The sequence below is a fragment of the Siniperca chuatsi genome, linkage group LG1, assembly GCF_020085105.1.
Source record: "Siniperca chuatsi isolate FFG_IHB_CAS linkage group LG1, ASM2008510v1, whole genome shotgun sequence".
NCBI lineage: Eukaryota > Metazoa > Chordata > Actinopteri > Centrarchiformes > Sinipercidae > Siniperca > Siniperca chuatsi.
Window position 1 is genome coordinate 17,341,864 of NC_058042.1, and position 19,039 is coordinate 17,360,902.

The 19,039-nt window shown below is 41.1% G+C and overlaps 1 protein-coding gene across 6 annotated transcripts in view; it reads right to left on the bottom strand.

Annotated features, from left to right (window-relative positions):
• Positions 1-546: 546 nt before the first annotated feature.
• Positions 547-19,039, bottom strand: part of zfhx3b (zinc finger homeobox 3b) — a 296,238-nt gene continuing 277,745 nt past the window's right edge. For 5 of the 6 annotated variants that reach the window (XM_044200100.1, XM_044200181.1, XM_044200261.1 and 2 more), the window contains 5 exons: positions 18,524-18,660; positions 17,803-18,003; positions 13,829-13,952; positions 7,774-13,344; positions 547-7,222 (listed from right to left, as the gene is read on the bottom strand). In XM_044200100.1, coding sequence (XP_044056035.1) covers positions 5,484-7,222; positions 7,774-13,344; positions 13,829-13,952; positions 17,803-18,003; positions 18,524-18,660 — 7,772 coding nt within the window. In that variant the 3' untranslated portion in view covers positions 547-5,483. The remainder of the gene's footprint in view (positions 7,223-7,773; positions 13,345-13,828; positions 13,953-17,802; positions 18,004-18,523; positions 18,661-19,039) is intronic. The other variant, XM_044200349.1, reaches the window with a different exon arrangement.

The following is a 19,039-nucleotide window of genomic DNA, read 5'->3' on the forward strand; positions in this document are numbered from 1 at the left end:
CAATTGCTTCTGTTGTAGTTTCCTAAGCTTGCCACTAGGTGTTACTAGAGCAGGTTTTTTTCCCTGATAGTGCCTTTAAGTAGTAGCAGAAATTATATACTCAATTATACTATTTGTGTCACTGAAAATAGAGAATTACACTGTAATGCACACTGTTAAATCTTTTTTTGTTGCATTTTATCTGTTTTCTGTTGTTTTCCTCGTAAAGGCACAATCACTGAGCCTAATGTAAACAGTTATAAACAGAGGTTCAGAATGTGTGATCATTCTTAAAGCAAAAATACATAAAACAAGCCACTATGTAACTATGTAAACAACTGAAAATTTAACTTTACTGTTGTAATTAAGTATAAAAAAGAAACTCAAATTTAACAGGTCATTTACAATGTGTGTCTGTAATATACGTATATGGTCAAAATTAAAAAACAAAATACTGGTTGGGCCTTTAAAGGTCAAATAATTTTTTTACAATAAACAGGAGAAGTAATAGTCTGTTGACAGCAAGTGATCAAATCCCACAACAAAGATGAGTCCAAACCAGTGCAATTTATGCTCATACTTTTTTAATGTATCACAATGAGCAAGAAACATACTTGATGAAATATTTTCAAAGGAGTATATTCAATTACCATCTACAATCAACTTAACTAGGACAACAAGGTTTTGTGACAAAAGTTTCTTTAAAAGTTTGAAGTTCCATGTGGTTGTATGTATGTTAGTTTCCATGTAATTTGGTACAGTTTGGAAATCTTCATCATATAATTACAGTAACAAAAAAGCTAACAAGACTACAGTATAGAAAAGACATCAAGAACAACATTTTTGGTTTAACTTGCTCTTTTTTGTACATTGCAAGGCTGTTTTTTTCTACCCTCGGATGGGCTGCCTGGAGCCACAGAGCCATGCTTATGAGGCTCAAAGGAGGAGTAATTCAAGGAAACAAAAAGAAAAACTAAAAGCATAAAAAAACATTGTGGCACCAGAAGTCACAAAAGGAACAGAGAGCTCCAAGTAACAGTTCATCTTTGAAGTTGGAGCAAATGGTTGTTTGGTTGTTAGTTTGGTTGTTAATTTTGGTTAATACGCTTTTTTAGTGTAACTGCCTCTTTAAGAATGACAGCTTTGAGAACCCGTCCCCTCTCTCTGTTATTAATTTCTCTTTTTAGATTATGTAATCAACAGAGAGAGGGGTGAGCCGCCATTTGACTGGAGAGCTTTACTTGTCAACCAGAGACAAGCACAAGGAAATGAAACGGGTAGCAACATGAACTGGGAGAAATGAAGCAAGCATCTCTGTCCATCCTGTCCTGAAATTTGGAAAATGTCCATCAAAGAGCAGAAGCAGAGGCAGAGCTGGAGAAAGAAAGAGACAGACAAAAAGGAGAAAGAGGCAGCTGGAGCCACTTAAGTTCAGTTTCATCTAAGGACTTTCCTCTGTGTCACACATGTCCATTGGTTCCAGAGTCCATTCCCATTACAGAGTTGTCAGTAATCAAATAAGGAGGTGGTTTTAAAGCTGTTTTGAGCCTGCCTTTGGCTCCCATGCCCAGTTTTGGTGTGCCCACAGCCTCTCATGTCCTCCTAACAAGATCTCCAAAGCTTCCCAGAGTCCTTTTTCTTTTCTTTTCATTCCTTCTTCATCTCAAAAACAAAAAAAGTTGATGTCTTGTTTTAAATATATCTATATCTGTATACAGGTACACGTTTGTTTTCACAGTGGGCAAAAGATGACCTCTACAGCAAAACCTTGTCTTTATCTCTCTTTGTAAATGTCCATTAAAATCAAGTATCCCAATGTAAGTCAGCGGATCCAATTATCCACAATACCGTTTTGTGCCACAATAAAATATACACTTATCTCGGGCACAACTTGTAATTTTTTTCTTTTTGTTTCAACTGCATAAAGCTTTGGCCACATTCATATATTCAATCAAAGTAAAAACTGCTCAGTGCTTCGGTATCATCATTCTCATTTCTAATCATTATCTTTAAAATTTGATTTTCTGAATTTCAGTTATTCATAATCCAGCTTTGTGGTTCGATTTGTTTTGGTGTGTAACATAAAAAAATAAAATAAAAGGCAAACAAGAAAAAAATGTAATTGATGCTGGCTCTTATGAAATACACACACGCACACACATACAAACTCACACAGTCCATGCTGGCTGAATCTGATGTAGAAACCTCAACTTTGTCTTCTACAAAAGAGCCTAAAAGATTACACTTTGGAAATAAGAGAGCAAACAGTATCATTGAGACAATGAATATAAAGAACATTATCACACCATAAAGTGGCCAGGTCATATTTTTTGTTTTTGTTTCTTAATTTCAGCAATTCAAATTAAAGCTAGTGTTAAGTTATGATAAAAAGTAATATACAGAAACTAAAATAAAATACAAATACTTATAAGAAAATAACAATACATGTCTGACATTATCTGAAAATTAAAATAAAGCAAACATATTTGAGAAAAACTGTACAACTTAAGAATTTTCCAAAATAAGAAAGTACATATGAACAGTATTTCAGGGAACTGGACTTTAGAGAAATGGCAAGCTTGCGGACCAAATCTCCTGACTTTCAACAGCATGCTGTAGTATTAACACCAAATCACATTGCTCTGCAAGATGAAGCACTTTAAACACACTTCTGAGATTGTGATGTGTATTCATTAGGGCGAATATATTGGCTATACAATAGTGGCCAAAAAGTAGTTCTTCACAAATTTAAATGTCATGGTTTTGGTTGAAAAAATAAAAATATTAGTTAATCAGATCATCAGTGAGAGGGTTGGGGTACTTATGCACATCCATTTCCATTGCAATAAAATTAAGTGGGTGACTTCTTTGGACATGAAAGCATCCTAGCTATTTGAAATCAAGGGACATCTTCAAAAAACCTCCTACTTTTTCCAGAAATAATGCTTTGGAATGAAGATGTCCCTTAAAAACCTGTAACCTATGCATGGAAGTGGCACCCTGCAGACACATGGGACAAGTCACTGGTGGATTTCCCAGGAAGGGGGCAACAACACCTCAGCAAAACAGCTATCATTTCCCTCTGAGACTAGTTGTATGTTGACTGGCATAAATGTTACTAAACCTATGAGACGCATCAGTACCAGATGTATTATATACATTTTTTGGTAACCACTATTACTTGCTTAACAAGTGAGCAACAACCTTGACTGGATGGAGGGAATTTCAGCAATGTTCCATGCCAGCACAAAATGACATATGGAGGTCACTTTGATCAGTAACCAATGATTACAAACCAAATTTACACAACAGTTTACAGTCACTTTAAAACTGAGAAAAAAATAGATTGTGACAATTAAAAGCAATTAAATGAAATAGGATCAGTCCTTGCTTATGAAAAATCCATTGTGATATTTGGAATGCACTGTTCTTTACAAACGTTATAGATCATTGGCTTTAAACATTGGTCTGTTCAAAAAGAAAATCGGCAAAATGTCCTTTGGAACATATATTCACAGTCTTCAAAGTTCCGTTTTTGCAACAAGAAAAAAAAAGGTGTTGCAGAGGCAAGAAATTGGTTTATTGTTTGTTTTAGTTAAAGCTTAGCCAAAAGCAAAATGAGCATGCATCTAGGTATTTTTTTTTCTTTCAAAAATTCTACATTAGCAGCAAAACGTATGTCCTTGAAGACCAGACCTTATACATTTTCTTTAAAAAAATGGACATTTGAATGTGACAAAAAAGTCAAACAAAGATTAATAACCTCTATCTTACAAACTGCAATGGCTCTGTAACGGTGCTACTCCACAATGCAAGGACAAGGGCCCTTTTTGGTTTTTGGTATTTACGTAAAAAAGCCACCTGTTTGCTTGCAAAGAAGCAAAAACGGCAACTCTAATGCGTACTCCTTTATCTTTTAAAACTTTGTTTTCTTTCCTCTAAAAACAGCAACAAATTCTCAAGTATAAAGAAGCCTCTTTTCTCATATTTATGCACCAATGGTGAAAGTGTTTAGTCTTTGGATTTTCTTTTTGTCTTAAAGCGTGAGAATTATTATTAGTATTCTTTTTTCATTTTCATTTATGACAACAAAAATGTCAAAATGAAAATAAAGACTGTAGCCACACTACATGAAGAACAAAAGACCTGCTTTGTAGGGTACATATCTACAAACACAGGAGAGCAGAGAAAAATAAGTGCAAAGAGAGGATCAAATAGAGTGAGAAATAGGAGTCAGACAATGATAAGTGCACAAAGGTAACACAAAAATTAAATAAAATAAAACTTTCAATATTTCACCCAGGATCTTTTTTGTTTTGGTTAGCGCAATACCAACCAAATCATAAAATTTAAATAATTCTAAAAGAGGATCCTGCCTTGTCAGGAGGGGCATTTGGGTGAATGTTTCCCAAGAAGTCGAGAATAAGACAGAAATAAAGTTGAGATAAATTACCTGTCCATAATCTAGTCTATTGGAATGACCAAGACAACATCAAATGAAGCGTCTTAAAGTTGGACAATACAAAAGCTAAATGTACACAAAGTTTTTTTTCAACCTACCATACTGTTTAAATTCATTTCCAATGCAACAATCTACTTAACACCAAAAATGTTCATATCTATCATAAATACAGAAGGTTGTTTTTTTAATCAAAATTCTTTTTATCGCCCGTTATTATGTCTGCAATGCTCTCCTTGTCTGGGTATAATGGGACTGTGATTTCCCCCCCCTTTAAAAGGATTTCTAATGTTAAAATCAGCAAATCATTTACCCTTATTGAATGCCCAGAAACAATGCCTTATTAAAATTTCATTCAACTTAAAACTTTCTGTTAAAGCAAGTTCTAAAAGAAAAAAAAATGCTCATCTCCTGTTGGAAACAAAAGGTGTAAAACATGGATTTCTGTAACAGAAAAACATCTGTGAGCTGTTGACCTGAGAATAAAATAGACATTACATTATTCTTTTACTTTTGCAAGCCATTGGTATCTGAATGCTTAAATAGCAAGAAAACTGATAGACTATTCTCCCATACAGTACATACTGGCTTTTTGTGACTGTGCTATTAAGTAGAAATTATTACAAAACAAAGGGACAGCTTGTTGACTCATATTTCTTCAAAAGGGTTCTTGGGCCATTTGTCAACTTTGAGGCAGTCCATTGCCATACAGTACAGCATTCCTCTACCATTACCCAAAACATAACTGCAGCGATCTCTTCTATTCTCATATATTAGTATGCATGTATTTCAGTTGAGTAAAACAAAAACAAAAAAACAAACAAAAGGAAAACCAGCATGTTGATATGGGAAAACAATCCACTAACATTTAAATTTTTGGTTACAAGCTTTGGAATTGCAGTTAGTCTTTACACATCTTTTTCTGAAATTGGTTTGTATACTTTTAATGTATTTTTAACATTGCTGCTTTTTATGTTTTTTCCATTTGTGATTTTTTTTTGTCCTTTTAGTGTTTTTTAAATATTGTCCATCACTGAAAGCTCTTTTACAATCTGATGGAGTCTGTTCCTACACTAGCAAGATTACTACTACAACTACTACTGTCTTTGACAAAGCCAGGCTGCTGCGGCTCCTCCGCCGTCCTGCCCAGCCTGTCTGCTGACTTCTGACTGCTGTCAGAGTCAGACTCGTCGGTAAAGACGTCTGTTGGTATCGAGGTCTGAACTCCTGAGGTGCTCAATGAACTTGAGGTAACCGTTGAAGGTGAGGACATTGGAGGAAAAGAGGAGGAAGAAGAGGAGGGACTGGCATTGGACTTCCCAGCTAAAGCTCTGGAGAAAGGGGCCTGGGGCCATGGTTTGCCGGCAGCTGTGGTGTTGAGTGGGGTAGTAGAGGAGGAGCACAGGGAAGAGGAGACAGCAGAGGATGGCATGGTGGCTGATGATGTTGACGGGGGAGGGGGGCTGCTGATGGGATGAGTGGCAGACTGCGAGGTAGATGCGGTGTTAGGATTGGGGAAGCAGGCTGAAGAGTGAGGTAATAAACTAGTAGCGTGCTCTTTGGCATTTCTGGCTGATCGCTTGATTGTTCTGTGTTTGTGCAATGCCGATTCCAGGTGTTGACTGAGTGCTTTCTCCCCATCCAACGTAGTGTTACAAGCCAGGCAGTCATAGAGACCTCCAGCCCCTGCACCTACGCCACCGGGGACACGCAGCAACATCTCTTGCAGGTTTGCCACAGACTGACCGAAAAAACAGTTTGATTTAAGGTGGGTAATAGCCGCTTCTTCCTTGGTGAAAACTGCTTGACACTTGCGGCATGCCAGTTTATACTGCACCTTGGGGACGATGTACTGGTCTAGATGGGGGTCCAAAGCTTTGCCATCCATCTCGTTCTGCTCAGGGGATACTTTTTTATGAGAGGAGGAGGAGGAGGAGGAAGTAGGGGGTTCACTATGGTTGTTGCCTTTTTGCTCCTCTGTTTTCACTTGATCTTTGGCAGATTCTTTGCGATCCCCCAAGGGTTGAGGGGGAACTGGAGTTTGGCTCACCTTGGGTTGCTGGATCTGCTGAAGCTGCCGCTGCTGCTGCTGTAGTGCCTCCTGCAAACTCTGCTGATATTGCTGGTAATGCTGCAGCAGGGACCCTGGAGACAGGCCCATCAGTGCTTGTGACAATGCTGGGTTGTAAGGGAAGAGACTTTCCATACCATACATCGGTTGCAGGTAGCCTCCTTGCAGAGCCCCAGGGATCTGTGGGGTGTAATATGGAGAAAAGCCAGGCATGAAGTAGGGCAGGAACTGGTTTGTGAGAAGAGCTGTGGGGTCTGATGCCAAAGCAGCCTGCAGGGCTTGAAGCTGGGCAGGGTCTACCACATACTCCATGCCAGGTGTGGGCATAGAGGTGGCAGGTACAGCTGTGTCTGGTTTCTCCTTCTTGGCGCTGGCAGCAGAAGTAGAAGGGGCAGGGGTGCTTCCAGTTGATGATGGGGTTGAGGGCTTCTCTGTCTTTTCCTTGGACTTCTCCTTCTCTCTTACCCTCTCAGCATTCTCACGTTCTTTGGGGGGTTCAGGCCGGGAGCCGGACTGGGTTGTTGAGGAAGTGGAGTTGGATGTGGAGGTTGGGCTTGAGTGGGAAGCAGATGTGTTGGTCTGGGCTGGGCTGGATGCGGCAAGAGACGATGAGGAGGGAGGCTTGTTGGGCAATCCAGATGTGGGGAGGCTAGGTGAGGGAACACTGGCACCAGGCATGTTCAGGAGGTTTGAAGGTTTTGGAGGAGTTAAAGCTGGGAATTTTTCAAATACAGACAAAAATGTAAAATTAATAGGTATATTTCTTTGATGGACGTACAATTGTTTGTTAAAGGTTTATTCAAGTACAACAAAAATTAAGTTGTCTCATTATATAATATACACACAGAAGAGGTAAATGAAAATTAGTGTGTGAATGATAAGTTAATATAATCTTCACAAAGTCAAAGTTAGTCAGAGTGAGCCATTTGTTCACTCTGTTGTGACATTTGTGGGTCTAACAATTAAATGTTGGCAGTTAAGGTAGTATCAACAATGGCAAAAAGCCATTACATTATGTTACACATTCTACAGTATGTGTGCCAGTGTAAATGAGTACATGTGACAGACTGACTGATGGGAAGATAACTTATTTTAAGAAAAGTAGAAATGTTGTGTTCTGGTGATGTACTGTTACTAGCTTTTACAGTTAAGTTCAATATGTGATTATTGTAGTTAGTTACAGTTCAGTTGAAAAACGCATCTGCAACTCTGCACCTCAAATTTGAACTGTATATCAGTGATTGAATACCAAATGATGACGTACCTGAATTAGATGAGTTAAAGCTGGAAAGAGAGGGGCTGCCAACCCCTGGCAAAAGGACAGGTGGGATGCCTTGCAGATTTGGATAGGCTGATTGAAGATTCAGAGCCTGCATTGCAGGGTTATCAAACATCCCCTGCTGCTGCATGGCCTGCTGCTGTGCCAGTCCTAAAACTTCATTGGCCTTCTTAATGCGGTCCATCTCTTGCTGGGCCATTAGTTGGCGGACAGTGGCTGGGTCAAAGTATTCTTTTTCCTTATCGATCTGGCTGCCAATGGTATCCTTCACCTTAGAGATGTGTTGCTGGGAGAAAATGTGATCACGAACAGAGAGGCGAGCACTATACTTGACACCACACAAAGTGCATTCAGTCTTCGGCCCCTCGTAGGATGTCTGATTTATTCCGAAGTGCTTGGCCATGTTGAGCTTTGCCTTTTTCTCCTTGGCACGGGCATTTTGAAACCACACCTGAACAACTCTCTTTGGAAGTCCAATGTCATTGCCAAGTACCTCACATTCCAGCATAGTGGGAGTCCTGTAGTCGTTAAAACAGGATTTCAACACTTTCAGCTGGAGGTTAGTCATCTGGGTTCGGAAGCGCTTTTGGCCAGGTCTATCTCCACTGTCAATGCTCCTGCTACCTGAGGCTCCAGGACTTGGTGAGCAGGGGTCAGCGAGGCTGGACGTCTCACTGTGGTCAATTATATGTTCATTTTCATAGTCCTTAGTATAATAGCTTGTTGCAGGGCTTACCAGCCCTGAGGACATCTGGTCATCATTTTCAAGGATGGGGGCTGAGCCCCCAGACTTAGACAGGTAATCACCACTATTTTGGCTGTGCTTCGCATCAGCACTGTCATTATCAGCATTGGCCTCATCACCTGTGGTTGTGTCTGTGATGGCTGTATTCACAGAAGAGCAGTCATCATTATCGAGTTTGCTCTGATCAAAGCTGAGGTTCACAGATGACATGGTTGCACTCTCAAAATCTTCCATTCCCTCAACTTTAATGGATGAAGGGCTCAGTAGAGCCCTGGGAGACAAATCCATGCTTTTGTTCACTGGTGACATGGAGGAACTTTGTCCATCACTGTTTGATGGGGCCAGTTGGGAGTAACTTGATGTCTCTAGAGCATCCATTTTTATTTGCATACCCTCATGCTCAGGTAACATACCGGCGAGAGCTAAATTGTATCCAGCACGTTTGGCTTCATGCCAGTGACGAGAGCGAATGTGTGCCTCAAGGGCAGTTTTTGCTTTAAAAAGAGCTCGACAAAAAGGGCACCTACGATGAGCTTGAGCTGGACCTACTGCTCTAAACTGGCCTTTTCTCTCTCTAGCTCTGGTATTTTGGAACCAGACTTGCACTACTCTCTTTTTTAATCCCACCTCATGAGCAATGTGGTCAAGCATTTTACGTGTAGGATTTGAATCTAATAAATACTTCTGATAAAGGATCTCTAGCTGCTCAGGTGTGATGGTGGTTCTGAGCCGCTTGTCTCTCTGTGGCTCTTCTCCGCTATTTGTGCTGTCGTTCTCTCCTGGGCTAGTGCCAGCTTTCTCCTCTAACTTCCTCTTAAGGGAGTTCATGGTGGAGGTCGGGGTGGATGGCGAGGTGGCAGAGCTGCTGGGAATCTGCGGCATTGCCCCAGAGAGTAGCTGACTTGCCAGCAGAGGATTGCTGGGATCAAATAGCATGAAAGGCATGTCAATTGGACGGTCAAGGAATTGAGGGTGGATGAATTGATTTTGCACAGAAAGGAAGTGTAATTGCTGGTGTTCCTGCCAGTGCTCAAAGGAGGGGAAGCCAACCTTGCACTGCTCACACTGGTACTGGATCATCTGTTGTGCCAGTTGTTGTGTAGCAGAGGTCAGGTGTGCATTGAGGCTCAAGTGAGAGCTTTGCGATGAGGCCTGGCTTGTCTGAGAGGCTGAGGGACCACACTGCTGTTGTTGCTGAGAGAAGGAAGAAGATGAAGCTTTGGTGGGCTTGGAAATAGTTTGAATTTTCTCTTCTCTTTGAGGTCTATGGTGTTGTGCCTCAGATTGGGGTTGATGCACAATTTCCTGCTTAATAGAGGTTTGGTTTTCTCGTGGATCAGCAGAAATTTCTGGTAACTGCTTAGGCTTCTCATCATAGAGGTTTGAGGTGGTTGCTGGTGATGCCTCCTCTTTCTCAGTGGATGGGAGGTGTGAGAATGCTGAAGTGGAGGGGGGAAGTGGACAGAGACTTGAAGAGGAGGGCATTGGGGTGTGACAGGAAGACCCAGAGGGAGTATAACATTCATGGGAAAAATCCAGTGAATCCTCATTTTGGCTGTCATACTGTCCATCCTCATCTTCATCTTTGTAACACAGCTTCTTTTGGTGTTTTATTAGATCAAATATACGCTGGAAAACCAGACTGCATTTCTTGCACTGGTAGTTCAGATTTGAGGTGCGGATATAGCGATCATTTGACAGTTCTCGTCTTTCACCATCTTTTCCCCCATCACCCTGGTTTTCATAATTCTTCCTTGCCTTCTGGCGAGCATTTTGGAACCACACAACAATAACACGAGTTGGGAGGTTCAGAAGGTTGGAGAGCTGTTCAAATTCATCATCTTTAGGATAAGCATTGGCATCAAAGAAGTCTTGTAGCACTCTTAGCTGGTAGTCAGTAAACCTAGTCCTGGATGATCTCTTACTTCCATAGAAGTCATGTTTCTGAGGTTCGGGGGAAGGTGGTTTAGAGTCAATTTTTGTGTCTTCTAGAGTTGTTGTTGGTGGATTATTGAAATTGTATGGCGAGTCTTTGTTGCGCTGTCGCTCTTTAAAAAGGGTGTTTCTGAACCAGTGCTTTATGACTTTTTGTGGCAGCCCTGACTTGTCTGCCATCTCTTTAATCTGCTCCTCATTTGGTGAATTGTTAATATCAAAGTACTGTCGCAAGACCCTAAGCTGGTCATCTGTGATGCGTGTCCGTGGCCTCTTGTTCTGCTGCTGCTGTAGCATGGCTGGTGTAAGCTGTTGTTGATAGAGCTGGGCCAGGTCTGAGGCCAGGCTTGGCTCAACAGATGGTAGCTGGGGAGGCAACTGAGTGGGCAAGGACTGGAGAGACATGGGCTGCATCATAAGCGGCGAGAAGAGGGGCAAATCCATTGGCATGGGAATTTGTGCCATTGTAACTGGCGGCTGAGGGGGAGGTACAGTTGGAGGTGTGAGCGAGGCAGCAGAGACAGGAATATTTGGTGTGGGAGCTCTTTGGGGTAGAGGTGGAGGTGGAGGAGGTGGTGGAGGAGCCGGAGCAGCCTCTGGTGTAGGGGGTCTCAGTGGATAGAGTTTATCATAATGCTCTCTGTATTCCTTGGCAAATCTCTCAAGGGATCGAAATGGAAAGAAAGCCTGGTGGATATGCTCCTGGTGACTCTTTAGAATCAGTATGTTTGAAAACAGCTTGCCACAGGCTTCACATTCCAGTTTTTCTAATCCCTCAATGGGGTCCACCACTCTTGTTATCCCACCTGGACCACTTGATCCTGTAGGTCCAGCTGTCTTTTTCTGAGCTTTCTGTTTATTTTCATTGTACTGAATTACTAACTCAAACCCAAAATTTTCCAGCAGGGCTTTAGTTGCATTTCCTCGAGCATCTGAAGCAATCCTTGGTGGAGGCAAGCCACTATCATGGTTTATGTTTATTGAAATATGCTGAATGTCCTTCTTTTCTTTTGACTTGCTGTCTGTAGAATCTTTGTTAACACATTCCTCATTTTTTTCAGTTGTGTCCTTCTCTCTTTGTATTTCTCTGTCTTTCTCATTATGAGAGGAGGGAGGTCTATGCTTTTTTTCAGCCTGCTGGAGGAGAGATGCACTCTGCTGCAGCAATGCCATCTGCCCCTGAGCCTGTGAGTGAGACTGCTGTTGTTGTTGTTGGTGCTGCTGTTGTTGTTGTTGTTGTTGCTGCTGCTGTTGTTGTTGATGTTGCTGCTGAAGGTGGTGGTGCATCAATTGCTGCTGCAAGCAACTCTGCTGGGCCTGCTGGGCTGAGTTTTTTAGATCTTCCAGCAGTGAGGAGGTGGAGGATCCTGCTAGGCCAAGTGCTGAGCTGCTGATGTTGATCTCTGGGTTCAGCTGAAATTCGGCTCCAGGGATGTAGAAAGGGAACAGCAACTGCTGCTGTTGCAGGGGGAGAAGTGCATCAGTTGTCATTGGGAAGTGCTGCAGAAGTGCTGGGTTGAATAGCTGTGATTGTAAAAGAGCAGCCTGCTGTTGGAGCTCTTGCTGAAGCTGGGCTTGAGCTTGGGCTTGAGCCTGAGCCAACTGTTGTTGTTGCTGAAGCTGTTGCTGTTGCTGTTGTTGTTGTTGTTGTTGTTGTTGCCCCCTAGCAGACAGCATGTCTGTAAATTTTGACTTCTTGACTTCATGGTTCTCAGATGGGGAGGAATGGCAGCTCACTGAAGAATTCCCCAGGGTTTCAATGCTATGAGTCTGGCTCATATGGTTTCCTCCAAGAATACTCTGAACTGTTTGAGACCCAGAAGAACTGTGGTTGGCAGAGCTAGTAGTTGAGTTGCTGGCTGGGCTTGGACTAGATGTTGAAGTGTTGGTGCTGGACCCCCCGCCACTTAGACCAGTAGCACTTGCAGAGCTAGGGATCCCTCCTGCTGCTTCAAGTTTGGCTGCCCTAGCTTTGGTCTGGTGTAGAACAGAGCGCATGTGGATCTCCAGAGTAGAACTCTGGCTATATGCCACATTACAAGTGCTGCACTTGAATGGCTTGTTGTCAGGGCTGCTGGTAGGCTCAGGCTGGCCAGTAGTGGACTCCTGAAGAGCCCTCTTCACCTTGTGCAGGTGGGAGACAGAGTTATAGTGAACCAGAAGAATGTTCTTCTGTGTAAATGACTCTTTGCATACAGTGCACTTGAAAGGACGAGATGGATCCAAGAACTTCTCCATAGTAAAGTTGGGGCCCTTTCTGAATGGCAAAGCACGTTTAGGTTCAGATCCAGAATCTTCCTGCAGTGACCCAGAGTCACTGCCTGTTGGGCTTTGTTTTTCCTCTGGGTCACTTTCATCTCCATCTTTATCATCTTCTCCCAGACTTCCATGCTCCTCACCAAGGGATGGGTCACCCATTACCATAATGTCACCATTCATCAATAAGCCCCCATAAAGCTGTTGGATATCAGCTTCACTCAGCTCCAGGTGGCTGGTTTCTAAATGTTTCTTCAAGGCCTGTAGTGTTCTGAAGCTTCGCTGGCAGAGGCAGCACATGGTGGCTGCCCTGATCACATGGTACTGTGAATGGAGCTGTAGTTTCTCCACAGTCTTAAAGGCCAGGCTGCATTGGTTACAGCGGTACTTGTAGACATGGCGATCTGAAACAGGCAACTGGGGCCTTTTGTTGTGAACTTCATTGAAGTGCATCTGGAGGGAGTTGGATGACTTGAACACTTGATTACAGCCTTTCTTCCAGCACAGGAATCCTGTGGCATCATCCCTCTCTGATTGTTGATCTTCCAGAGGTGACTTGCGAGCTTCAGCTATTTCTGTAGGGAGTGACACCCCCTTCTCTGGATCAGTGTCTGATGCATCTGTGAATAAATAAGCCAAAAGAAGAGAGCAATTCATTAGGTGCCTACATTTGCAAAGTAAAATTTTCCCACAGTAATGTCAATAAAGGACATTAAAGCACTCATCGTGTTAGTACTCTTGGGAAGGTAGAATAAAATTAAAACGCAATGACTAACTACAAGGCCTGTGAATACCATCCATCATTTATACTGTCTTGTTGTAAATAAAGGCCTTAGCATGAAAAAGTGCATTTCCTTTCATTATGCTGTCTGTGAAAAATGTACTGAAACCATTACCAACACAACTCTTTTGTAAAACACTAAAATACCCAAAGGATGATTCTTTATTTCCAGTCTATGTAATAACAACTACTGACTTTATATTGCACTAGTGTGTGCATACACAGTTATAAAGTGATATGATTTAGTTCAATTTCATTTATTGTACACTCCATGATTACACAATGTGATAATATGCTGATTAGATTTCATAAAAATTACTAACCAGCTTGCTTCTTTGTATCTTCAGAGTTGGAGTTGGCTGTGGCATGAGGGGTGCTCTGGCACTCTCTGTCTGGACTAGGTACAGGTATGAACATGCTTGCTGGCAGTGCTTCAGTTGCTGTTACCTGTAAAAAAACAAAGCACAAAGGAATTCTAGTGTGAATAATCTCACTGAGTGATAATGCAATTTTATATTTTAGTTTAAAGAATTAAAGGAAAACTGCAGACACAAACAAGATGATACACAAAGTAGTTACCAAGTAGGGGGTTAGACAGATCAATAATGTATACTCTGTTACATTTATACATGTATAAATGTGCCTATTAAGTTTTGCTGCAGCCAATTAGGATGATGGACTTCATGTCATACAGTATCTCAGCTAGCTAAATGCTTTATTGGGAGGAATAATTAAATAGAACTAATGAAAAAACTCTTGAAAAATGACTATTGTGACGGGAAAAAGTAGGTAAACTATGCCAAGCCATCTTGAACTTTTAAAGCTAAAGAAGAATTGCTGAATTAGACTGTGTGCTCCGTAATAAAACAGTAAAATAAAAACAAAATTCTTGCTTATAAGAAGGTATGCATTTGAATCCTGTTTGAAAAAAAACTAGTTTTTTTCTTTTTACTTTTCTATTTGGAACATTTCAAGGACGAATAAGTATTGATTGAAAAAGTACAGAGAGGAACCCAGGTTCTCCCTGCTCTCAAAAGGTTGAAGTCAATCATGTGTGAACGACAGCAACCTCTGTTTATTCCTGCTGCTCTCCCCCAACATTCTTCCTATTTCTCTCTCTGATAGCTTCTTTTTACAGCCCAAAACCTGATAATTCATCAAAATAACTAATTAACAGTTCCCTATTTAACAATAATCATCAGCTGAAACTGGGTGAGGTTGGAAGATGAGGCCCTGTCTTTTTCACCTTCCTTCAATTAACTTCACAAACAGAGTAATCAGCTTCACTCTACATGCTGCATTTCAATTTACACCAACCCGCCGTATCTCTCCTCCTTTCCCTTCTGTTTTGCTGCTCAACCTGAATTTTAAGACGATCTTCACCTTTCACTCTTAGCCAAAAGACCTATAGGTAGTCCTTTCAAGTAATATCAAATAAAGATGTCTCAAATGAGGGAGACAAAAGAGAAAAAAAATCTCAAAGAATGCATCCTGGTGAGCCCGCAGTCTAAGTCACTTCCACTATAACTGCAATGTCCCTGGTTCAATTCTTGATAGGGACCTTTATCACATGTCTTTACTCTGCTTCTCCCCAGGCGCTCTCTCTGTGCTTCCTGTCAGTCTACACTATAAATGATCTAATTAAGGGAAATTCAAATCAAGGACCACAAGTACATAATAGTTATTGTACATACAGTACGTAAACATAATCAATTCATAATGATCAAATGATAAAATGTGATCAAAATGAATATTTCAGTTACTGAAATAAACATCAGATGGAACTTGTATTGAAAAGTAAGAGAGTGCAGAGTCAGATCTGTATGGTTGATGCTTTGGTTAATTTACCATATGTGCCATATGCTTTCTAATTACTTCTCTAATAGGCACAGTGAGAACACAGCTGATCGTACTGTAGCATATCATATAGCCTATAGGCCAGATCCAAATGGAAATCATCCTCAAGCAACAGGAGTTTCAAGGTTAAGTAGAACAGTTAACGCTTTCCATCACAAAGTGCAGCGCTGTATGGTTAGTGTGGTCATAAATTTAGCATGGAAACATCCAGGACATTTCCTTCTTTGTTTTTGTTACCTCTCTATCTCTTCAAAATGAAAAGTGTAAAATTAATGCAACCAGCATGGAGTCACAAAACAAAAAAAGCTAAAATTTACATTACAAAGTGGACTGTTTCTAGACAACTGCTTCATTAGGCGATTAGTGGAAAGAGCAGAGTATCCCAAGGTCACTTTTAATTTGAACCACCTAACTGGCAAACATAGTTCAAAATGGCTATCATCTAACCAGACTCAGAATTAATGAAGCACAATTATTTTCATTACCCCTATCTTACATAGACACAAAATTAGACATAGAGTGAGGACTGGGTGGGTGAGTGTGTGTGTGTGTGTGTGTGTGTGTGTGTGTGTGTGTGTGTGTGTATATATATATATATATATATATATACACACACACTGTACTGTATATTTGTACTGTATATGAGACAGAGAGGCATGTGAGAGACATGGGGTGGAAAGGAAAGGAGGGAAGAGGGAGGGCAAAGAAGATAGGTGGATGAAGGGATGAAGGGTGGGAGAGTGAACGCATCATTATGCATGCTTGGCAAGAAATAAAAGTCACCTATTTCAGAATTAATTAGGCTCATCTCCTTAGACATGTGAAAAGGATAGAGTACCTTTCCATCTGCATTCACCAGTTATAAAAAGGTGCTAGCTTTAATGTGTGTTATATTACCTCTGTTCTAGCATGGTCCTCTTGTAGTGGTTCAGTACATTACTACCTCTATAAAAGAAATAAATATTGCCGTCTACCATACTAATGTGCTTGCCATTTACTTTCTAGATGGAGGATGAAGATGGCGAGGCAGCAGACAGAGCAATATTTTACTCGGTGATTGTCCAGCAAGCTATTTAGCCTCACAGTATAGAACAGAACAAAGATTTGCTCAGTGATTTACAAGAAAACAGGGCAAATAAAATTTTATTTCCCCTTGATGAGCATTAAAGCAAGCAAAGAAACTATTCTCTCAAGGTAGAAAAGGGTGCAACAGTGCATTGCAGCTGATATAAAGCTAACTTCAGATCACATGACAAGCTACAAACACTACACATTTTTCATCTTTTTTCCTGTAGGAGTGGACCTGAACATTGACACAAAATTTTATAACAGTGTTTTCTTCACAATCTAAACATATATGTATGTTTTATGAGACTTGATTTTGGCCTGATGTGTAATGAACAATAACACTTCCTTTGCTTGTACTTGAATTTTATGAAGCGGAGAAACTGTTCATTAAATTTTGATTAATCTGTGTCACAATTATTTTAACATTCATAATGAAAGGCTTTGTTTTGACTAGCACACAGGTGATCACAGACATGGCAAGAATGTCAGTTAAGTAATAAATGAACTGGGAGCTACGCAACCTGCTCATCTTGAAATCATTAAAAAATACAAAAACAGATTATGAGTTCCCCTCCCCAAATGACTGTGATTAGAAGAGAGCTGGAAAAGGGCTCTCTGATGATGGGCACATTAAGACAATGAAAACGAGGGGAAAAATATGCATCTTAAAAAGGCCAAATCATTTCCAATGAGATTGCCTGTAGCCATTTTACAATTAACAGCATTCTTTGTGTTTGATAAGGGACTGAATGTTGGCAGTTTAGAGGAGGGAAGACATGAATGACAATTATTCTTACAGCTAGGCAGCCACTCCAGGGTGAGGGATTGATTAAGAGCGAATGACTCTTCTTGGCATTGCTAAATCCTTACACTGGTCCTTGACCTGACCCACTGCTTGCAATCTGCAGACTGGCCATAATGTGTATAAGTAGCAATATGTTTGTATGTGGCTTATACAGCACAGCTCTGACTGGCTGTGGTTTCCTTGCCTCTAACACGAAATATAAATGACTGTGGAGATAATGACAGACACTATATGGGACAGAGTGGATAGAGATATTGGAATCAAAACTTACGATTGGTACTATGTAGACCACACAGCTTACCCAGGAGCCAAGGCCATACATTTGTTCATCTATTGTGCTTTTCCACCACTGCATTCCCTAACTTATATAAACAATGGATTTGCTATGGTGCTAGATGATGGATACATACCAATCTAACAAAACAAAGGTTACAACTTCAGGTTACCTTGAAATATGCAAGTTAATTAAGAAAAGGATTCAAAAGCATTGATGGCTGAGAAATATAAAAATTAAAACACTTCAACCTTCCCAATCCACCCAGTATCGGTACCCAGTGCAGGACTTACTGTGGCAATGAGCTTATCAACACAGTCAGGAGCCACACTGTGGAGGTGTGTGAGGTGGAACTGCAGGTGGATCTTGTTGTTGAGCATGTCCTGGCATAATGGGCAGCGTAACATGGGCTGGACAGAGTGCTGTGTCATCACGTGCATTCTGAGACGATTCAGGTCCGTGTTGGTGAACTTGCAGTAGGGGCACTGGTACATCTAAGTGAAGGTAGAGACAGGAACAGAGAAAGAAGGGGGGGGGATCCACAGAGGGTTAATGGAATGAAATGGGTGCGGTGAGCACAGTGGGCCTGCTTGAAGAGGAGCTGTAGATCAGGCGGAAGATTGGGGCCCCCTTCCCTCAAGCAGGCAGATCCTTCTGATCACAGACAACTGTGTAATACTGAGCACCACTGAGTCTTGGCACCCACTTCAAAGTGCTCTCATCTGTCAAATACTACATTGATTTTCCACCTTATACACAATTAGCAGTGCAACTGCAGCAGAAAGGTTAAGATAATTTTCAGTAGATTTGAAAAAGAAGCCTGCATAATATAAAAAGGGTCAGTGAAATAACTAACTAAAAACTAAAAATTATTAGATTTCTACAAGTTTCACGCTTATAATGAGGGCTTGGTAATTGAGATAACCTTTAGCATGAATCCCCTAATTCAAAGGGAGTGTTATGAACATCTGAAGACATCAATGTTATCAAAATTGTGTGGTTTTTAACTCTCACCTGCTCTGCAGCGCTCTTCTCAGCTGTCCTGGGACGCTTTGATGAGAGTGGGCTCTCGGAGGTCTCTGACCGTGAAGAGGGCCTTTTGGAGGGGATTGGGGAATCTGACTGGTGCCGTTCTAAGTGGCCAGACACTGCTAAACATACGCACATTCACACAGATGCACACAAACACAGAGGGATAAAGAGAGGAGGTCATGTCAAGACAAGGTGAGGACTTGGCAGCCTGGGAGCAGGTCAATCAATAACACTGTGGATAAAGAGCTTTGGAATGTCTTTCTTAAATGTGATATAACTGCATTTAATGGGAATTGGGCAGAGAAGGTGTTGTTATCCAACTCATGTCTGCCCATAAAAAATACCACACACTTTTTACTTGTCCTTCTGTGCTGCTGCAGAGGAATGTATAGCCAATGTGCTCTGATGGGTTGTCTCTTTCAATGTTGGCTTGTCAGGATATCATATAACATAACATACCATAAAAAGCTAACAAAAATATTAATTTGCCATAGGGTT